This window comes from Drosophila willistoni, unplaced genomic scaffold (assembly GCF_018902025.1).
Source record: "Drosophila willistoni isolate 14030-0811.24 unplaced genomic scaffold, UCI_dwil_1.1 Seg134.1, whole genome shotgun sequence".
Taxonomy (NCBI): Eukaryota; Metazoa; Arthropoda; class Insecta; order Diptera; family Drosophilidae; genus Drosophila; species Drosophila willistoni.
This window is the reverse complement of record NW_025814094.1, coordinates 47,371-69,695: the sequence shown is the minus strand read 5'-3', so window position 1 is coordinate 69,695 and position 22,325 is coordinate 47,371. Positions and strand designations below refer to the sequence as shown.

The window sequence follows — 22,325 nt, the reverse complement described above, 5'->3', positions numbered from 1 at the left end:
AGTCTAGACAGTTCACCGTTTGATTCGTGGCGTGTGTGTCTGCGCATTTTTTCTTTAGTTTTACTTTTGCACACTACAGTTACATGCGTGAAAGGGACAGGGACACACGAAGCAGCCAGTAAGAGTGAGTCTAGACAGTTCACCGTTTGATTCGTCGCGTGTGTGTCTGCGAGCTACGAGAATTCTCTTGCAGTCTCCCTCTCACTCTTAGTGCACTTACATATAGCTTTGATTCAACCGTTTTTTTTTGTCGCTCCCTCACTCATACTGACTTGTCGGATCCGACCGTGTGAGTGTGTATGAGCGTCGCTGACTCTCGTGTATGTGTGCGCTCACGATAGGAATTGTAGAGATTAGCCTGAAAATGTGAGTGTGTGACGCTTACGTCACACATTTCCTCCAAGGCAGAAACATTTCGGGTTCGCTTGTGACGTACATATGCGTGAAGAGGCGATGCATAGACATTGGACACATTCGTATGGGTATACGTATGGAAGGGTATGCATGGGTATATCGACTAGGTTTAACACACACATCAGCAAAAGAAAACCATTCGTTTTTGTGCAGACTCGTGAAATGAGAAAAATTTAAAAAAAAAAAAATATATATATAACACGCACAGTCATGCCATGCTAGGTGAGAAAATCGGCAGAGTCTCCGGCAAGGTTTCGACAGAATCATCTGCAGAGTCATCAACAGAGTTTTCGACAGGATTAATAGTATTCTCAACAGCATAGTTCGGAGAGAATTATTAATGAAGTCAGCTACTGAGTTACCGACAGAGCTAACGATAGAGTCATCAACGGAGCCATCGACAGAGTCACACATAAAAATCAGTTTAAAAAGACAAAAAAAAAAAAAAATAATAATAAAATATATATATAACACGCGTAAAGCCAGGTCATGCTAAGTAAGAATATCGGCAGAGTCTCCGGCAGGGTTCTACAGAATTATTAGCAGAGTCATCAACAGAGTTTTCGACAGGATTAATAATCTCAGCAACAGCATATTTCGGAGAGAATTATTAATGGAGTCAGCTACTGAGTTACCGACAGAGCTAGCTACAGTCGCATATGGAAATTAGTTTTATTAAAAATTTTTTTTTTACAAAAAGAGCAAGAGTTACCAGAAGCAGATAGAGTGAGTCAAGATGCCTCTCTCAGAGAGTCATTAGTGAGACTATAACCTACCGCACTTCGAGTTGAACGGGACATGGGTATGGGTAACCTAGAAATTCACCACTCTCATCTAAAACAGCAGAGTGAAAGAGACAGAAGAGTAAAGCACAAGAGGCAATTTAAGCCCAAGCGTATGTACTGGAAGAGGCAGTCAGTGTTTGGAACTCAGCAAGAGAACATCGAGGAAAAAAAATGCTTCAATCCGGAAGGATAACAACTTGACAAGGGTCATCAACAGGACTACTCAGCAGTACAAGGATTTACAACGGAAGGATCAACAAGGACATAGGACAAGGACATTCACCGCTAAGGTGAACTAAGCTTCAAGGATACCTCGGCACCCAAGGAGATTAATGCGAAGGACATCAGGAAATTCGGCAGCAAGGACCATTAGTTTTCCCAAGGATATTCTAAACATTAATCGGAGTGAACGCTTATTTTCTTTGGGCAACGTCAAGGGAGATTAAATCACTTCTCCAATAACTATATTCTACATTCAAGGATTTTCCCAATGCGAATAAACAAACGGATAGAATTATCACCAGGCAAGATCTTTTATATATATTCGAACGAACCATTGCAATTTTTCAAAATATTTAAACCGAAAACTACTTTGAAAGTTTCCATCGTGGGGATAACTCTCGTTTACCCGTCACCGTTACTTACTTTTCTTTGAACAAACATATATATATTTTTATATTTTCTGACCCCTCCCTTGCAGCATTTATTAAAAATTAAATAAACCAGAGAGCCGGGGCTAACTTCGACCGCGTCAAAGTTTGTATACCCTTGCAACTTTTTTGGTAACTTTTTCCTTACCTATAGTCATCAAAGTGGAAGAACGTTTAAGCTAAAAGGGCTAATGTGTCCGAAAGAACGGCCTACAACCTTAGCATAGGATATAACAAAGATATTGATCAAACTGTTTTCTGTTTTCCACTCATCGCTCCTATGGGAGCTATATGATATAGCTACCCGATCCTTATCAAATTTGGCACAGTCATTAACAGATATATTAAACTAACAAATGTTTAATTTGCAATCGCGTCAAAAGTAACGAAGTTATTGACAAAAGTCACTGTTTTCGAGAGATCGTTCCTATGGGAGCTATATGATAAAGTCACCCGATCTTGATCAAATTTGGCATAGTCGTTTATATGTGTAATTAACTCAACAATATTAAATTTCATGATCATAGCTTAGAAAATAACGAAGTTATTAAGAAAAGTCACTGTTCGTGACTTTGCCATTTGTATGGGAGCTATAGTGATCCGATCCGGCTAAATCCGAGATATACAACGCCTGCAGTATATACAAGCCTACATGAGAAATTTCAGCTCTGTAGCTCTTACGGTCTAGGAGGAGCTTGCGTTGATCCAGACGGACGGACCGACGGACGGACGGACGGACATGGCGATTTGAACTCGTCTCGTCGTGCTGATCAAGAATATATATACTTTATATGGTCGGAAATGCTTCCTTCTATGCGTTGCACACTTTTGACCAAAATTAATATACCCTTTTTGCAAGGGTATAAATATACATACGCATTGGCCAACTTGCACATCCATATCATAGTCTATCGGTTTACCGTAGCCTACTGGGCGAACTTTAAAATCCTTTGGCTGCTTTTCTCTTCTATTACGACCCCGAGTCCTTACTAATATACTAGCAATGGGCGTTCATTGGATAAACCATCGTCGCAAAGCCGGGTTGGAAGTCCTTTGTGACGAGTTCGGATTAGACACCGGTGGAATAAGGGAGGACCTAAGGAATCGTTTCCGCGAGTTCGCCTCAAGGGAGGATCATCATCCTGAGGTATTAAGTCGACTTGCCGAAATCGAAGCCCAATTTAGTACCGGGGACAAGAAATTAGATGTAAAACCACAGTCTAGAGCACCGTTGCCTACTCCCGAAGGAATTGTTTTCCAACTACCGGTGCCACAAAATACTAACTATCGTTCTGAATCGCATCCTTGTTCTCGCTCCGGTTCTCCCACACGTTTCGGTATTCCTTGCCCAAAGATCAACATCGAACCCATATTAGCCATATTATTGACCGGACGGGCCAAAAGTTGGTGACAAACCAGCGGGTATCCGGAGATGACATGGCTCGATTTCAAGTCCGAATTTTTAGAGTTCTTTCTACCCCCACGCTATTTTGAGAAACTAGAGGATAGCATACGCGCTCGAAAGCAACGCCATCAGGAACCATACAAGGAGTATCTAGTAGACCTTCGAATAATGATGAAGACAGCTCATTATTCGACGTTACAGGAACTTGACAGGATCTACGAAGCACCCGTGGATACTGGCACAGCTTGCCGCAAATGTGCGGAAGTTGGTCACTTCGTGTTGTGTGTGTGTTGTTCTGTTGGCAATGCGGACGAAGGGTGGTACGTACTATCGAATGTTGCCGCCGTTCGTGAAACAGGCCAAACCTCTGTCTCAATCTGGGCCAGGCGGAGGGTGGCTCTTCAGCACTTCGCCCCGTTCCTCCTGCGAGACATTCATACTAATATTAACCTTGCCGATAATACTCGTGCGTGATCGCTGCAGGTCTCAGGTCAAGCATCTGTATCGGGGCACAGACCGTACATATGACATTGTTAGTGATGCCATCGATGATGGACTCACTTATTCTGGGAGTGGATTCTATACGTTGTGGATGGATTCCACTTGGGAATCAGGAAAACCACTTTGCGAGTGACCTAAAGATACTTTTGGCCTGGCCTCTTCCGAGACGTGGCGCGTTACTTTAGATGCTGCCCCACCTGCTTGCAGTTTAAACCGGCGCAATTGGAACCAGTGGGAAAAATGCTCACTCGTCATGTCACGGAGTCTTTCGATACCGTGTGTACTGATTTTATCGGGCATTTGCCACGTTCTAAGCAAGGTAATACGATGTTACTAGCTTTCCTGGATTTATATAGTAAATGGGTAGAGATGGTACCACGGAGAAGGCATTTCGTGAAAGGCTCTGGCGCGATTCGGCAACCCTCGCACTCTCTTGAGCAATAAACCATTATTGATGGTAATTGATGGTAAACTGGGTACCAACCCAGTTTACTAGCAAGGTTTTCAAAAACTTTTGCAAAACGTCCAGCATACCGCCCCATATTCTCCACAGCAGAATCCTACAGAGCGGGCAAATCGAACCATCAAGACCTGGAGAATGGGCAAAAGACTTGGGATCAATGGCTTCCAGAAATAACACTAGCGATCAACTCAAGCGTCAACGACACCACAGGATTCAGTGCTTCAGTTAAGTCTTTCCAGCAATGTCGTTAGACTACAAAAATCCCAGGGGCGTGAGCGACGTACCGCAGGCCTGGCTGACTTGAAGGCCTTCAATAGTGACGACGACGAAGCCCCAGAACTCGGTCTTTCTGAAGACATCGGCCTCGGGAAACCTCGTACCCACGGCCCGCACGAGGCCACTGATTAAAGATCTTTCAAGGGGGAGCACTTGTTGGTGGGTACGCCTACCCAACGTCCCCTTCCCTTCTAAAGAGGGGCACTTCGCACCGATATGCGGCAGGAATTATCTAAAACATTGTATCTTAGCTTTAATCATAGCACTTTTATAAACCGCACTCATAGGGCCCCATTAGTACACTCAAAATTCTGGGTAGTTTTAACACACTTTATATTTCACAGTATGGCACAGCCAAGAGAAGACGACGGGGATCGCGAAGCTGACATAGCCCGTATCGTCGAGGAGATGATAGCAGTGTGGGAAAGGGAACATGGAACTTTCCTGCTTTGCCGCGTAGAAGTGGCCCCGACTCTACACCTCTGCCGAGCGATATTCGGAGAGCAATGATCGAGAGACTAACAAAAAAACACCCGACGAGGCTCAACTAGCCTCAGATATGACCCGACAGGAGCGCGCCGTGATCCTATCAGTGGTCACACTCTATCCCTCGGCACAAAAAACCGAACCTGAGTCGGCCTATCCGTCTGGAGGATCGCGTTTTTTGGTTCAGCTCCAGTACCCGTGTGCCCACCAGATATGGCACTAGATCAATATCGCGAAGACATCGTCACGCCCCCACACGGAGCCTCTCGTCTGGCCAGCGGACCGAGTTTTCCGAGAGGCAATGTTCATCTTGCCGTACCCAGGGCCGGACCCTGATGAAGTGCTTGCCGTCGCCATGGAGGACTACAGAGCCCCCGCCGCCGCTGACTGTGGATCCGAGTCCGGACATAACTCCGCGGCCCGTGCACGACCACTCTAGGACCCACGCAGACCCAGTTTCGCTCACACCGGACACCCCTCCGCTGCCTTGTGTGAGTGTCCTGAGAGACGCCAACCTCCAGAAGTAGTGGAAGCAGCCATGCCGGACACCCCTCTGCGGCCCGATCAGTGAAGCTTCATCCGACAACGCAGACGAAGAGATGCCCTTAGACCTCTCCGGACCCCGCCCTCGACTATCGCTCGCCACAGCAAACGGCGCCGCTACTCCGCCAACCCACACTAGCCCTGGACCAATTTCGCGAGGCCCTTTGCGCCGATCTACAATTGATGTGTCGGAGGCCAACCCCGCAGCCCTCAATTGGGTCCTCACACCACCGGAATGGCTCGTCGACACCCTCGATAGACGGGTACCCGACGAAGTCAGAGATCTGGTGGCTGTACTCCGTCATGATGGACCGCGTAGGAATCACCGTTTCCTCATGTGGGCGGACGACCGACTGGTCCGCATCGAGATTAAGGTGCACGGGCGAGTCACGGTCCATTTCATCCGCTCAAAATAAGGACCCCGTGTGACGAATCACATTACTTTTGTCATCCAACTACACCCATGTAGGGCCCTTTTTCTTGTTATTCGTTGCTTGATACGCCCATGGAGGGCACATTTAAATAATCCAGCATCAAAACAAACTGTAGTTCGTTTGTTTCTGACAGTCAATGCTTACGATCGATGTCTCTCTCTTTCTAGCTACCGTCTTGGTGTGGCAGCGGACAGCGGACGCTGCGCTGCATGACGACACTAAGGAGGCCATAAGAAAATCGAAAGTGAAAGAGAGGGACGGCGATAGTGTCGCGTGCCAAAGCACAAGATCCATCGTATGTTTTCACCGTTAGGACATAGGTAGGCAGAGCAAGGGTGGGTTTGAACAGAGAGCTAGAATTAGAGAAAAATCACTTCGCCGTCAAGTTAAAAAGGGACCCAAAAATAATAAAAGATGTTCAGGATTAGTTGGCTATTAATAAAAATCTGTACTATTATCACTTAACCCACACAGCAATTTTTTTTTTTTTGGAGCCGAAGGATCAGCGGACTTCGGCAGGATGAGTTATTTTCCTGCAGACGAAGTCAGTCGCTGATCTCAAGGCTCAGTCACTCAAGGTGAAGAAGCAATGGATCTTGGCCAAGCGGGCTTCGCTTGGCAGACAAGATCAGTCGTTGCTGCTCCTCTTGGACTCTCCTCCTACCCCTTTCCCTTCCCTTTTCTCCCTTTGTATGGTCTCAATTTCGTCTCATAATACTCTTCAAGGTCTTCACATCAAATAAATGTTGTGTCGCAAAGTGCAGCTAGTACCCGTTTGGAATTTGAACACCTCTTGCGAAGACCTTGCGTGCGTGGACTTCTCTAACTTCCTTCGCTAATGTAATGGCTTCTTCTTCTGAATGGCATGAATCGATGTAGTCGTCTCCGTAGTGACTTCTCTGAATAGCTTTAGCTGCCGAAGGAAACTCATCTGCGTATTTTTTAGCGTTCATGTCGCGCACATAGTGCGCTATACAGGGTGATCACTTGGCTCCAAATGTCAACACATTTAATTGGAAAGTTTATACGACTCCTGTTGTCTAATTTTGCCATAGGAATTGTTGGGCTTTAGCTTCTTCTTCTCTTACTGCTTTTGGATGGAACATTTCGGCGATGTCACCGCACACGCCAATCGCTTTCATTCTCAATCTGCAGCAAGGGCACGAGTAAATCGGGTCCCTTTAGAAGAAAGTCATTTAGGGTTACTCCCGGCTGTGAGTTTTCGTCGTTTTTGCAGCAATTGGTTGCTGCCTTTTTTTGTTCGCGCACCTTTAGCTATGGAATTCGGATTATTGATGCCGATTATTATTTTAGGCATTGCGGGATAGGCATGTTTTTTAAATGCGAATATCTCTGTTTTATCCTATCTGCTATCATCCTCTCGGCTGATAGACCAATGGACTTGACTGTTCAGGCTTCATTTACTTTAAATAGTTTATTGCTGTCATTGTTTTGAGATTCTCAAGTTCAGCTGCTTGGATTCCGACTCCTGTCGATTAACATCGCAATTCCATCTAATGCATAGGGGATTGGCGAAATCTTTCATTTCGAGCACATCAGCCAATTTTTCTTCTACAACTGTTACAGTCGATCCGTCATCCATGAATAGATATCGACGGATTTCAAATTAGAGTGTAAAGTGTCTGGATCGATTCGAACAAAGCATTCTGGCTGGTTGGTTAGTGACCCACGATGATAAGTCTATCATCTCCTTGTGAAGAAGACGATAATGTTTTGGTTTGCAGCCATTTATGTCGCAAGCTACACGACTCCAACAGACTCCCTTGTGGTTTTTGACGCACTGAGCACATAGGTGATGGTTATCTATCGCGTTCCATCTGGCTTCGAGTAACATGCGCAACAACTTTTCGCAAGACACTGGTTTGTTGTGTCCTTTGCATAACGCACAGAAGGTGTGTTTATGGTTCTCTGTGGGCGCTGCGGTATGTGTATGCATCACTCCTCTGTTGATTCTCTTCTTGTAGCTTTCTAGTAGTGTGTTTGGTCTAGTAGTCCCATCTTCTCGATAGGCTCTTGTTCACGTGCGCATATAGCTCGCTTGCCTAATGGTATCGCACATATTTTTCACGGCAAAACTCGATCTACGATTCTAGCTTGCCCTTTGGAGGAGAACATCTTCATCAACAGATTTATTATGTGTTCCGGGCGTCCAAAGAACATTCTTAAAGTACTTATAAAGGCTTCAAGGGCCCTACATTTCAAGCATCTCTGCATCTCTATCCACCGATCCGTGTGCTAGTTTCATAGGTGCATATAAGGAGTGACCATTCTCTTGGATCTCCTTTGATGGCTGGTAATTCCCTCGGCATTGATTGTCGAGCAGCTACTTGTTGTTATGTTATGCCATTGGTTTTGCATGGCATTCTCTGCGCTGTGGTACTCTTCGCCTGTGGAGTGCTGGTGGCACTATCGCATGATAGTGTCGGTTTATTCCGGCAGCATGTTGTGAATGGTCATTCGCTTCTCCGTTTAACTGTACTCTCGAGTTGAGTAGGGTTGAGTAATTGTTCCAAAAGTATTTGCTGGTCTTTCGGCATTGCTTCATCTTCCACGTGCTGATCCTTGTTACCTTGGTGGTTAACCTTGAAATGTCATTCAGTTTCGAGGTTATGTTTGCCTTCATTAGGCACGTGGCGACATATCTCGCACATCTCGAGAACTCGAGGTGGCACTGTTTTTCGATCCGCAGCAGGTGCAGTGGAATTGAGATGCACATCTGGAGCATTTGAGCATTTCCTGGTTGTCCGGCTCCGGGCATTGACCACAACTTCCATTCGTTGCCATGTCTACGCGTGGTAAAATATAAATTTGTTCTTCCCTTGGGGTTTATGTAAGTTTCTCCTCTTTAGGTCTCCGTAGCTATACTACACCGTAGGAGTTAAAGGATTTGCTCAACATTTTTACGAAAGAGTAAATTTAATTTCTAATTAGAAATTAAATGAAATTTCTCATAGAAATTAAAAAGATTTTCTCGTAGAAATGAATAAGAAGCACGTATTTTTCGTGCCTATGTGTTTTCTTATATATAGTCTTTACTATATATAAAGTACTTTTACTTTTACCGCAAGAGTAAGATGAGAGAGAGTTTAAAAGTTTTTAAAGAACGTCATTCTGTTTGTTCGGACAGAGTTCCGTTTTGTGCTACAGTGGTACAAAGTTTATTTGCAGGCCCGAATTTCGTCAACACTCTTTATTCTTATCACTTGAAGTCTTCTTATTGCATAATAAACCCTTTGTTTGATGAAAGTTCGGTTTTCAGCCTGCTTAATTCCGTCATACCGAATTCGAATCATATATTATCGCTCTTCATAAAAAGGCAAAGCAAGTCCGAAGCCTCAAATTCCACAGGCTTACAAGGTTTTGGACCCAAGCTGGTGAAAAATTTTTTGAAGTAATTTTTGGTGCTGAACTCGAATCATCTGGTTCGTCGGTAAAGTTCAAGAAACCCAATGATTTCTGCTCCTAAGCTATCTATTGAGATGAAGAAAACAATTGGTAAGACGCCTGAATGTCCTCAGCGTGTATCGGGAGACTCGAATTTATTGAGACTGCCATGACGAAAGATACTTACCAAGATGTTCTGCAAGGAAATTTTGTTGAAAGTGCCGAGTTTCGAAATAAAAGAAAATTTCCGATACTACCAGAAAAACAACCCGAAACACACTTCTGTCAACAAACCGCCGGCACAGTCACCAGATCTCATTGTGATCAACAACTTGTAGGCGATATTGGACAACAATATCCGAAAGCGACAAATAAAAAACAAAAATGAAGTAAACACCGCTTTTTGGAGTGGGCACAAAAATTGGCTCAGAAACTACCAAAAAACTGGTAGCATCAGTCCCAAACCGACTAAAACCCACGCCAAATCTTAAAGTATTATAATGTATCTAGAATGGTGTAACCTTTTAAATTATTTAAATTAACCCGCCCGAAACTAGTAAGTTTTGGGTTTTTTTTTTTTGCTTTTACAACAATTATTTTTGTCTAATAGCGTTATAGGTCTTTTGAACCAGAGTTTCGTCGATTTTAGGCAGGACCTCTACCCCTTACACCGTCGAGCTGCTTGTTGTACACTCGGCGTTTTACTTATAAGTCACCAAAGCTATAACTTTAAAGCCGATTTATTAAGAAAATATAGAATAGTGCGTCGAAATATTTCACACAGCTTCAAATGACGGGGTATTCTACAACATATCCAAAATTCATCCAAATCGGTGATTCGCATACCTCAAGTTCCCCTTGTGAGATACAAATCGTCTGATTCTTTATAGTATGACCCAATAATTCTACATCTCTTCAAAAAGCAACATTTCTTTAAATTATTGACTGAATCATATTCTTCACAGAGATTCAAAACATTAATCAGATTGGAGACGGCTTTTTCTTCAGTGTTACCAGGAATTATAATGTCGTCAACGTGGGATAGCTGCACCAGCCCGGGTTAAATCATGAAAATGGCATGGCCAAAAGGAACTTTTGCTGTCCGCTGTGTAACGAACTAGGTGAATCTACGACTCTCTTTTTCAACATCTACATGTAAAAATCCATTATTTAAATCGTTTGTACTAAAAACTGTTGCACCTTGCAGCGGATCCAATTGATATTCAATCAGCGTTAATGAAAAATGGTCTTTTACTATTACCTTGTTTATTCTTTTGTAGTCAATGCACAACCGGGGAGTGCCATCGATTTTTTTTATACCCCTGCACAAAGTGTATATTAATTTTGGTCAGAAGTGTGCAACACAGAAGGAAGCATCTCCGACCATATAAAGTATATATAATCTTGATCAGCACGAGTTGAAATAGCCATGTCCGTCCGTCTACCGACTGACCGTCTGATCGTCTGTCCGTCCACCCGTCTGGATCAGCGCAAACTCCTCCTACCCCGTAACAGCTATAGAGCTGAAATGTTGCACGTAGGCTTGTAATATAGTGCACAGGTTGTACATCTCGGATTCAGCAGGATCGAACCACAAACAGTGACTTTTCTCAATAACTTCGTTATTTTCTGAGCTTTTTAGTTCAATATAATTATAAACGACTGTGCCAAATTTGATCAAGATCGGGGGACTATATCATATAGTTCCCCCATAGGAACGATCGGTGAAAACAGTGACTTTTGTCTTAAACATCGACAATATATCTGTTAATGACTGTGCCGAATTTGATAAAGGTCGGGTGACTGTATCATCAAGCTCCCATAGTGACGATCGGTACAAAACAGTGACTTTGATCAATATCTTCGTTATTTCCTATGCTAAGATTGTAGGCCGTTCTTTCGGAAACATTAGCCTTTTTAGCTTAAACGTTTTTCCACTTTGATAGCTATAGGTAAGGAAAGAGTTACCATAAAAGTTGCAAGGGTATACAAATTTTGACGCTTTCGAAGTTAGCCCCGGCCCTCTGGTTTCATGTGTGTTCTCTCAACAAAGCGACATAGATCTGCTTGCGTCGAAATGCTGAGAGATACTAAATCAACCCTCATCTTTTGTGTGAGGACTTCGGCAGCCGTTCGGTTACACCCATACGAGGTGCCGAACGCGTTTGTCCCCCGGGGGATATGAGTGCCGGGCTCTGATGTATATGCATATATATATGGCAGCCGCATAAGTCTTAGAGAAGGTCCCATAGTTATTCAATTAAATTTAATGTGTTGTTTTTTTTTGTGTTTGGGTATTTTTTTTATAAAATTACATAACTATAATGAAAATTATAAAATATATATAAACATTAGTAAGTTCAATGTGTTCAAGTGTTGTGCCGATTGATCTGCCGATAGGTGTTGAGTTTATTTGCGTCGAAGTTACATGTTCCAACTTTAGCTTATATATTTCTTGTTCATATATTCCTCCAGCTTCTGATATCAGGACCTACATGCACCATGCTGATGCTTTACAAACCATTTTTAGTCGTCTTAAAGATCGTGATTTCTCTATAGTTTTAGATGATTTCAACTTGCCTAATATTTCTTGGCTTATTGATGATAATCTATCTTTCTTAATTCCTTCATCTCAACATGTTTTTCTTGATAGCCTACTTGAATGTCCGCTATATCAGTTATATTCTTTCCTTAACTCTTCTAAAAGAATCCTTGATCTTGTTTTTGTCTCTGATCCCACTGTTAGTGCTGTATCCCGAACACAGCCCTAGTGAAACCTGAAGATCCTTATCACCCTACCATTTAAGTTACTATTTCTTACAATTCAGTTACTAATTCATTTAATAATATCGCAAATTCTCGTCGTAGATGTTTTCGTAAAACAAATTTCAATCTTCTTAATAGCCTTATTTTCTCTTTTGATTGGTCATTTCTATTTGAGTGCTACGATATAGATTGTGCAGTGAAGTTTTTCTACTCTGCTCTTAATTCTCTAATTGATAAATGCGTTCCTTATGTGAATGTCTCTACCGTCTCCAGCGCACGGGGAGACGGCGAATGGGACTCGGATCCACAGTCAGCGGCGGCGGGGGCTCTGTAGTCCTCCATCGGGACGGCGAGCACTTCACCAGGGTCCGTCCCTGGGTACGGCAAGATGAACATTTGCTCTCGGAAAACGCGCTCTGTTTGGGGAAGTGGGGACGTAACCATGTCTTGCCGATATTGATCGAGTGCCATATACGGTGGGCACACGGGCACTGGAACTGAACCAAAGAAGGCGGCGGCGGCCGAGACGATAGTCTCTTCCGGGCAGGTTTGCCCACCGGACCAGTGGACCAGTCCACTGTTTTGTGACGAGGGAGACAGTTTGACCACCGAAAGGATCACGGCGCGCTTCGGTCGGGTCGTATCTGAAGCTCGGCGTGCCTCGTCGGGTGGTTTTTTGTCGCTCTCTGGATCCTTGCTCCCCGAAGGTGGCTCGATCGGGATGTCGGTCGGGGCCAGTTCTAAGCGGCAGAGCAGGACCGGCTCTTCCGATGGGCTACCTCCTTGGGTTGGACCGGGCATGACAGGCCATGTTCCCTTCCCACAAGGCTATCATCTCCTCGACGATACGGGCTATGTCAGCTTCGCGATCGCCGTCGTCTTCTCCTGGCTGTGACATACTGTGAAATATAAAGTGTGTTAAAACTACCCTGAATTCTGAGTGTACTAACGGGGCCCTATAAATGCGGTTTACAAAAGTGCTATGATTAAAGCTAAGATACAATGTTTTAGTTGTAGTCTGTTTCTTGTAGTCTAACGACATTGCTGGAAAGAAGGCGCCAGTTTGGCGTTGAATCCTTCATTGGCATTAGACAGCACATGTTGCTTGAGCATGACCATGCTCCCGATGCTTGGACGCCAGTCGCGTCGTCTCAGGTCACAGTATTTCTTTTGATTCTGGGTAGCGTTAAGTTGATTCTCATGTACAAGCTTGAAAATATCTTCCATTCTTCGGAAGCGCTCGTCGGGGCTAGGGGGTTCGTTACCGGATACATCCGTTACTTGGTCATAAAGAGCGCCGGGCATACGGGGTTCCCGACCTAATATGATGTAAGCTGCACTGAATCCGGTGGTGTCGTTGACGCTTGAGTTGATCAGTCATTTCTGGAAGCCATTGAAGTGTTTTGCCCATTCTACAGGTATTGTGCGATCATAGTCTTGATGGTTCGATTTGCCCGCTCGGTAGGATTCTGCTGTGGAGAATATGGGGCGGTATGCTGGAGTGTAATTGCGGACGTTTTGCAAAAGTTTTTGAAAACCTTTCTAGTGAACTGGGTGCCATTATCGCTCACGAGGGTGGGAGGATTGGCGATCCTTTCACGAAATGCCTTTTTCAAAGCGGCTGAAGTGGCCTGACGAAGTGGTACCATCTCGACCCATTTACTATATAAATCCAAGAAAACTAGTAACATCGTATTACCTTGCTTAGAAAGTGGCAAAGGCCCGATAAAATCAGTACACACGGTATCGAAAGACTCTGTGACTTGACGGGTGAGCATTTTGCCCGCTGGTTTCAGTTGCGCCGGTTTAAACTGCAAGCAGGTGAGGCAGCATCCAACGTAACGCGCCACGTCTCGGAAGAGTCCAGGCCAAACGTATATTTGGGTCACTCGCAAAGTGGTTTTCGTGATTCCCAAGTGGCCAGCCGAACGCATAGTTTCCAAGGTGTAGAATCGTGATCATCTGGGTGGGGGGTCTCGTCTACGACAAATCTGGCCGTTCTCGAATATATAATCTGAAAAATCCTCAGGGTGTTCCATGACGTGCTGTCGCATGGTGGCTAAAGCCACCATTTACACTCCGGTTCTGCTTGTTGTGCCCAGTGGAGCACATCCAAAGGTTGCCGATAGGGCATCGGCAATCACGTTCAGCTTACCTCGTCTATAATGTACCTTGAACTCGTATTGTTGCAACTCCAGCGTCCATCTGGTCACACGCCCCGTGTGATTTTCTATCGAGTTTAGCCACTTGAGAGCCAAATGTCCGTGATCACCTCAAAGCAATAGCCTTCCAAATAGCAACGCTATTTCCTGATGGCCCAGACTATTGCTAGGCACTCTTTCTCAGTAGTCGAGTAATTTTCCTCCGCCTTCAAGAGACGTCGACTAGCGTAAGCAATGACTCTTTCCGCACCGTTGATACTCTGAGCGAAGCATTGCGCCAAGGCCAACGCCGCTGGCATCAGTCTGTAAGCAGAACTTTACAGCAGAATACGGACAAGCTAGGACGGGGGCAGTGGTGAGACGGGTCTTGAGTTCTAAATTATTAGTTCCAAAACCAACTCAAACCTTTCTTTAACAAACTCGTGAGAGGTTGCAGCGTGTCAGAGAAGTTGGGTACGAATCGACGATACCAAGAGGCGATACCGAGACATCGACGTAACTCCTTGACATTGGTTGGTGGCTGAAGGTTACGGATAGTTGCTACCTTTTCAGGGTCAGTATGGATACCATCCTCGCCGACAACGTGACCTTGTTGTTATTTGTTGTTGGGCCGGATTACGGGGATAGTACCTCTGCTTCATGGGTCGATCGTGCTTCAAAACAATGACATGTTGTGCTATTTGGGTAACGCCGATGAGCCCATCGAACTTAGTGATTTCCGCGTCAAGAATAGCTTTAAGTTCCGGCTCTAGTGTCTCGTGTTCCATACTGGATGATTGTTCTGTTCTTGTCCTCGTCACGGATCTCAGCTTCTACTGAGGCTAATCGAGCCTCCATCTCGGTTACCGGTTCCTTTTTGCTGCTGGGCTGGCGGAATGGGTTTTTTAAGACAGCGTCAGGTGTTGGAGGCGGCAAGACTGAGCCCGACTGACATACTGGTTTGTTGCTATGCTGAGAGTCAGAAGTATCCTTGGCCGTAGCGGGCGTTTCTGCAGGATCTAATCGATCCGAGGTGCAACTTTAACAGATAACCACCACAACGTAGAGAAGTTCCTATGTTCCGAAGGAAATCCACTCGCAGAATAAGAGGGTCCATCATGGATGGCATCGCTAACAATGTCATATGTACGGTCTGTGCCCCGAGACCGATGCTTGCCCTTTTGATCGCTGCACGAGTATTATCGGCAAGGTTAATATTAGTATGAATGTCTCGCAGGAGGAACGGGGCGAAGTGCTGAAGAGCCACTCCTCGTTTATGAAACTCTTGTTCGCTCCTGAATCCAAGGTAGCTAACCTTGGTTTTCTATTGACGAAGACAAGGAGTTGGATGCGGTCTTTCTTTAGGAGGAGGGGGTTACTGGGCTGAGGTCCTGGTCTGTTCCCTCCGCCTGGCCCAGATTGAGACGGAGGTTTGGCCCGTTTCCCGACCGGCGGCAACATTCGATAGTACGTACCCCCGTTCGTCCGCATTGCCAACAGAACAACTCACGGGGCTACGTACATTCTCGTGCGAAGTGACCAACTTCCGCACATTTGCGGCAAGCTGTGCCAGTATCCACGGGTGCTTCGTAGATCCTGTCAAGTTCCTGTAACGTCGAATAATGAGCTGTCTTCATCATTATTCGAAGGTCTACTAGATAATCCTTGTATGGTTCCTGATGGCGTTGCTTTCGAGCGCGTATGCTATCCTCTAGTTTCTCAAAATAGCGTGGGGGTAGAAAGAACTCTAAAAATTCGGACTTGAAATCGAGCCATGTCATCTCCGGATACCCGCTGGTTTGTCACCAACTTTTGGCCCGTCCGGTCAATAATATGGCTAATATGGGTTCGATGTTGATCTTTGGGCAAGGAATACCGAAACGTGTGGGAGAACCGGAGCGAGAACAAGGATGCGATTCAGAACGATAGTTAGTGTTTTGTGGCACCGGTAGTTGGGAAACAATTCCTTCGGGAGTAGGCGACGGTACTCTAGACTGTGGTTTTACATCTAATTTCTTGTCCCCGGCACAAAATTGGGCTTCGATTTCGGCAAGTCGACTTTTAATACCTCAGGATGATGATCCTCCCTTGAGGCGAACTCGCGGAAACGATTCCTTAGGTCCTCCCTTATTCCACCGGTGTCTAATCCGAACTCGTCACAAAGGACTTCCAACCCGGCTTTGCGACGATGGTTTATCCAATGAACGCCCATTGCTAGTATATTAGTAAGGACTCGGGGTCGTAATAGAAGAGAAAAGCAGCCAAAGGATTTTAAAGTTCGCCCAGTAGGCTACGGTAAACCGATAGACTATGATATGGATGTGCAAGTTGGCCAATGCGTATGTATATTTATACCCTTGCAAAAAGGGTATATTAATTTTGGTCAGAAGTGTGCAACGCATAGAAGGAAGCATTTCCGACCATATAAAGTATATATATTCTTGATCAGCATGACGAGACAAGTTCATATAGCCTTGTCCGTCCGTCCGTCTGTCCGTCCGTCTGGATCAACGCAAACTTCTCCTAGACCGTAAGAGCTACAGAGCTGAAATTTTGCATGTAAGCTTGTATATAGTGCAGCCGTTGTATATCTCGGATTCAGCCGGATCGGATCACTATATCATATAGCTTCCATACAAATGACAAAGTCACAAACAGTGACTTTTCTTAATAACTTCGTTATTTTCTGAGCTATTGTCGTGAAATTTAATAATGGTGAGTAATTACACATATAAACGACTTTGCCAAATTTGAGCAAGATCGGGTGACTATATCATATAGCTCCTATAGGAACGATCTTTCAAAAACAGTGACTTTTGTCAATAACTTCGTTACTTTTGACGCGATTGCTTTCAAATTAAACATTTGTTAGTTTAATATATATCTGTAAATGACTGTGCCGAATTTGATAAAGATCGGGTAACTATATCATATAGCTCCCATAGGAACGATCGGTGGAAAACAGTGACTTTGATCAATATCTTAGTTTTTTCCTATGCTAAGATTGTAGGCCGTTCTTTCGCAAGCTTAGCCTTTTTAGCTAAAACGTTTTTCCACTTTGAAAAGGAAAGAGTTACCAAAAAAGTAGCAAGGGTATACAAACTTTGACGCGGTCGAAGTTAGCCACGAAGTTTTTAAATTCGTTGCTCTCATTTCACTGTACTCAACATAAAAAAAAGGTAATCATACGAGTCTGCACAAAAACGAATGGTTTTCTTTTGCTCATGAGTGTGTTAAACCTAGGCGATATACCCATGCATACCCTTCCATACGTATACCCACACACACACACACACGCACTTTGAAACTTTTTTTTTTTTGAGGCACAATGAAAAGGAATACACTAACACGAAACCCAACGGGCGACTGTACTTGCAAATCAGTGTGAATGAAAGAATGACAAAAAAAAAAACGGTTGAATCAAAGCTGTGTGTAAGAGTGAAAGAATGCTCGTAATTCACACACACGCCCCGAATCAAACGGTGAACGGTCTATTCTCATACTTACTGGCCGCTCGGGTGTCCCTGTCTCTTGCTCGCATGTAACTGTCGCTTGCAAAGAAAACTAAAGGCACATCGATATCGTATCTGCAACCTTTAAATACCCTAACTACAAATATACATATATATATGTACATATATATATATATGTATAAAAACAATGTTTATTTCTGTGTTGGCTCCGATATATATATATTAAAGAATATGCATACATATAAAATTTTCACTTTTGTGTGGACTCATATATATATATATGTATATGTGGGAAATGGCATTGAGAGAGAGCAATCCAAAGTGATAGAAGGCAAGAGACAAACACGTAGTGGCCGAACGTTCTAGTAGTAGTAGAGAGAGCAGGCCATAGGATCATTATATAAGTTGAGAGAGAGCTTGTTAAAGAGGCCGTAGATCATTCGCGTAGAGACTCTCAACTGAGTCGCACGTCAAGGTCCATAATTAGTCCAGTGTTATTTCTATAAGTATGTTTAAATTCTAACAATATATAGAGCTCGATTGTCATCAAACAATTCAAATATTAATAAATAAATAAATATAGTAACGATCGCTAAATCAACACTACATTTTTGGGGGCTCGCCCGAAATATTGTTTAAAGAAATTAACATACATACATATAACACTGCGTGAGTGAAAGAGGCAACAAACAAAGTTCTTCGAAGTGACAAAGCAAAAACTTTTTGTGTCGGATCATTGTGTAAGAGCGAGCGAGATAGGCTGTGCTAAATTTGTTGCATAAAATCGTTGGCGCCCAAATACGTTACGACGCTACACTACACGCACGAGCATGTTTAGTAACGAACGGCGATCAGTGAATTTTTCTAGAACAGTCTAGAAATATTTGGACAGAGCGAATCAAGAAACGTCGGCAGAGGCAGAGGCAACCCGTTGGCAGAGGCAAAGCTTGACGTAGCGTGAGGCAAAACGTCAGCAGAGGCAGAGGCAACCCGTTGGGAGAGGCAACCCGTTGGCAGAGGCGAACCGTTGGCAGAGGCAACCCGTTTCAGAGGCAAAGCTGGACGTAGCGTGAGGCAAAACGTCAGCAGAGGCAGAGGCAAACCGTTGGCAGAGGCAACCCGTTGGCAGAGGCAAAGCTGGGCGTAGTGTGTGATAAAACGTCAGCATAGGCAGAGGCAAACCGTTGGCAGAGGCGAACCGTTGGCAGAGGCAACCCGTTGGCAGAGGCAAAGCTGCGCGTAGTGTGTGATAAAGCGTCAGCAGAGGCAGAGGCAAACCGTTGGGTTGGCAGAGGCCGAAGCTGGACGCGGCAAGAGACAAAACGTTAGAAGAGGACAGACAACCTGCTGGCAGAAATTAAACGAAGACTTCGTGGCAAAAGAGAGGGATATCTAACTTCGATAGAAAAGGGTGACAAACCACTTTGTTCCTACTATATTGATCACGTCGGACCAATGGAACTTACAAATAAACGGTATAATTACTTGTTGGTTATTATAGATGGTTTTTCTAAGTACGTTTGGTTGTATCCCACTAGGAGCACAGGCGTAGATGAAGTGATACGGTGTTTAGAAGTTCAAGCGACAAATTTTGGGAACCCAGTACGATTGATATCTGATAGAGTCGCGGCGTTTACATCGCACATTTTCAAAAGGATTTGCGAGGATCACGACATCGTGCATTTATTGATTACCACCGGAGTACCGCGAGGAAATGGGCAGGTTGAAAGGATTCACAAGATTGTTATTCCAATGCTAGCTAAAATGAGTTTAGATAATCCAGCTTCATGGTATAAGTACGTAGGGAAAGTTCAGCAAATCATCAACGATACGGCACCTAGAAGTACTAAGATAGCTCCTTTTAAGATCCTAACCGGTATTGACATGCGTAGATCAGAGGATGTAAACCTTAAAGAACTACTCGATGATCTTCTAATCGAAGAACTAGAGGAACACAGAAAGAAAATACGAATGGAGGCAGTTGAAAATATAAAACAAATTCAGGAGGAGAACAAGAAGTCAGCTAATCTAAAGAGAAAAGAGGGAAAACGATTCAAAATAAATGATTTGGTTGCTATTAAGCGTACCCAATATGGCGTTGGTCTGAAACTTAAAGGAAAGTATTTAGGACCCTATAAAGTAACGGCAATTAAAACTCATGGAAGATATGAAGTAGAGAAAGTTGGACAGGCGGAAGGGCCTAATAGGACATCGATACTTATGTATCGGAATATATAAGATTTTGGTGACCGTCATTCGGGTCGAATGTACCGTCAGGAGGGACGAATGTGGGAAATGGCATTGAGAGAGAGCAATCCAAAGTGATAGAAGGCACGAGACAAACACGTACTGAGAGCTCGAGTGTCATCAAACAATTCAAATATTAATAAATAAATAAATATAGTAACGATCGCTAAATCAACACTACATATATATATATATATATATAAATGTGCATACATATATATATATATATATAATTGCACCTGTAAGGAAGCTCTTTCTTACTTATGTTCTAAAGGTGAAAAGGCGTCACGATCTCCGTCTTTCTCTTTCACTTTCGATATTCTCATGGTCTCTTTAGCGTCGGCATGCAGCGCAGCGTCCGCTGTCGGGAGGTTGTTCTCTCCCCGACGCCTCGACGCTGCAGCCACATCAAGACGGTAGCTAGGCGTCGATCGTAATTATTGATTATCAGAAAAAAGGAACTACAGTTAGATACAGATGTTGGAATATTTAATGTGCCCTCCATGGGCGTATCAAGTAAAAAGTAATAAAGAAAAGGGGCCCTACATGGGCGTAGTTTGGATTACATAGGTAATGTGACTCGTCGATAGTTTTACAAGTACAACCCCAGCGACTCTTCTCTGACAAACTTCCGCCTTGGCTAGACATCTTAACTAAGCCGCTCATTCGGAAAAATATAAAAATTATAACCTGCATTTTTCTCGGCCTGAATATTATTATCGTAATTAATTTTTTTGTGGATATTTAAGTCTTTGGAAGTGTCTAATAAGTTTCTTTTGGAAGTTTATACATAATTGTATGTTGGAAACCTGTGTAGGGAATTCTAAATTTGAATTCCGTAAATTTGCAAGGGATATTTCTGAGATACCGTGGGCTCAGTGAAGGCTGTAGAGATAATCCGACAAAGTCAACTCGATTGGGATAACCACCCGGATACGGGCAGAGAAAGTTGCGGATTGAGCCCCTTAGACCGTATGTATTGCATAGGAATGCCAATCTTGAATGATTTAACATATCTTATACCTAAGCATCATCCTAATCTTAACTAAAAATCATGATTGATCTGGTATTTCCCCCCTCAGTTCGGTTTCAAATAATCTGCAAATACGAAAAATCTCTCTCAAGTTCAGTAAAGCTTATAGAAAATTATTAAAGATAAAAAGAGAGTGTCTATGGACACGCGTTAGGAACGACGTAGCACTATAAACTGCATTAATAGTGGAATAAAATTTTGTCGTTGATAATTTTCCAGATCGTTAAAGATTATATAATAATAAAATTCTACGAAATAAAACTGTATGATTGGCTCTGATTTCTTATCACAAAAGTTGATATTAAATAACCTGCTAAAATTAGAGGAGGTTCATGCATCTTTTTCTTATGTGTTTCAAAATTTTGGTACTTCAAAATCCATTTATGCATTTTAGGCTTGGGCATACTGCCTTGCGACCGCTGATCGGATGTCGCCCACTCGCTCGCATTTTTTGGGAAACCTCCCTTTTAGCAAGATTATTCGTTTCACGAAAATAATTCACTATTTTCTTTTTTTCTTTAAACAATAAATCTATGCTCCATATGTATCTCTCTCTTTCTTTGACACTTTCATTTTGTGTGATCGTACTCTTGAGAGAGTGACTTACACACCAGGGACCGGCGCAGTGTAAAGCAACATACGCACACAAGCCAGTGCACATATACAACTACATTTTTTATGTGCCCTGACTTACACCAGAGGTAGGCACAGAGAGCCTACGAAAATTGACAATGTACAAAGTATGTGTGCGCTTTACACTTCGCAAAATGAAAAGTGAACAATACTTGCCTCAAACGAGCGAACCCGTCGATTTGATACGAGAAAATAAATAGGGAAAACAACCCCACAAACAATTTTGCACGTGCAGATTACCAGCAAAGCGACATAGACACGCTCGCGTCAAACAACAGACTAGTTTTGTTTTTACGTTCTCAAGTGCACTTCTTATTGACTTCGGGATGCACAAAGATTGAAAAACGATCAAATGCCGAAAATAAGTGCACGCAGTGCTGCCAACTTAGCATCTTTCCGGCCATACCTGTCATTTTTCAACTGCCAAATGCAGGAAAATTGTGATCTAGCTGCTGGCGGAAAATTGGCATTTTTGAAGATCCAATCGATTTTTATAGCACTGTTTAAAATTATGGGCATCACATTAATTGATAGCATGAAGTTAATGAAGCCTTCTTTTTTTGAATGCCAAAAAGGGCTCTGTTATTGAAATCCTAAACCATTTCAAATAACCTGTCACTCAGCTCGTTCTGCAGTACAACAACATACATCCTTTGAAATGGGAAAATAC

General features: G+C 43.5%; 1 protein-coding gene across 1 annotated transcript; it reads right to left on the bottom strand.

Moving 5' to 3' along the window:
• Window positions 1–13,160: 13,160 nt before the first annotated feature.
• Window positions 13,161–13,777, bottom strand: LOC124460835. Its single transcript, XM_047012415.1, has 2 exons — window positions 13,545–13,777; window positions 13,161–13,491 (listed from the first exon to the last, which is right to left on the bottom strand). The coding sequence occupies exons 1-2, from the start codon at window positions 13,775–13,777 to the stop codon at window positions 13,161–13,163; spliced, it is 564 nt and encodes a 187-aa protein (XP_046868371.1).
• Window positions 13,778–22,325: the final 8,548 nt, after the last annotated feature.

Excerpts from the sequence above, each read along its gene's own strand:
- LOC124460835 (XM_047012415.1), bottom strand. The coding sequence starts at position 13,777 with ATGGTACCACTTCGTCAGGCCACTTCAGCCGCTTTGAAAAAGGCATTT. Across the intron at positions 13,492-13,544 it reads ACTATGATCGCACAATACCT|CGTCAACGACACCACCGGAT; the intron begins GTAGAATGGGCA and ends GATCAACTCAAG.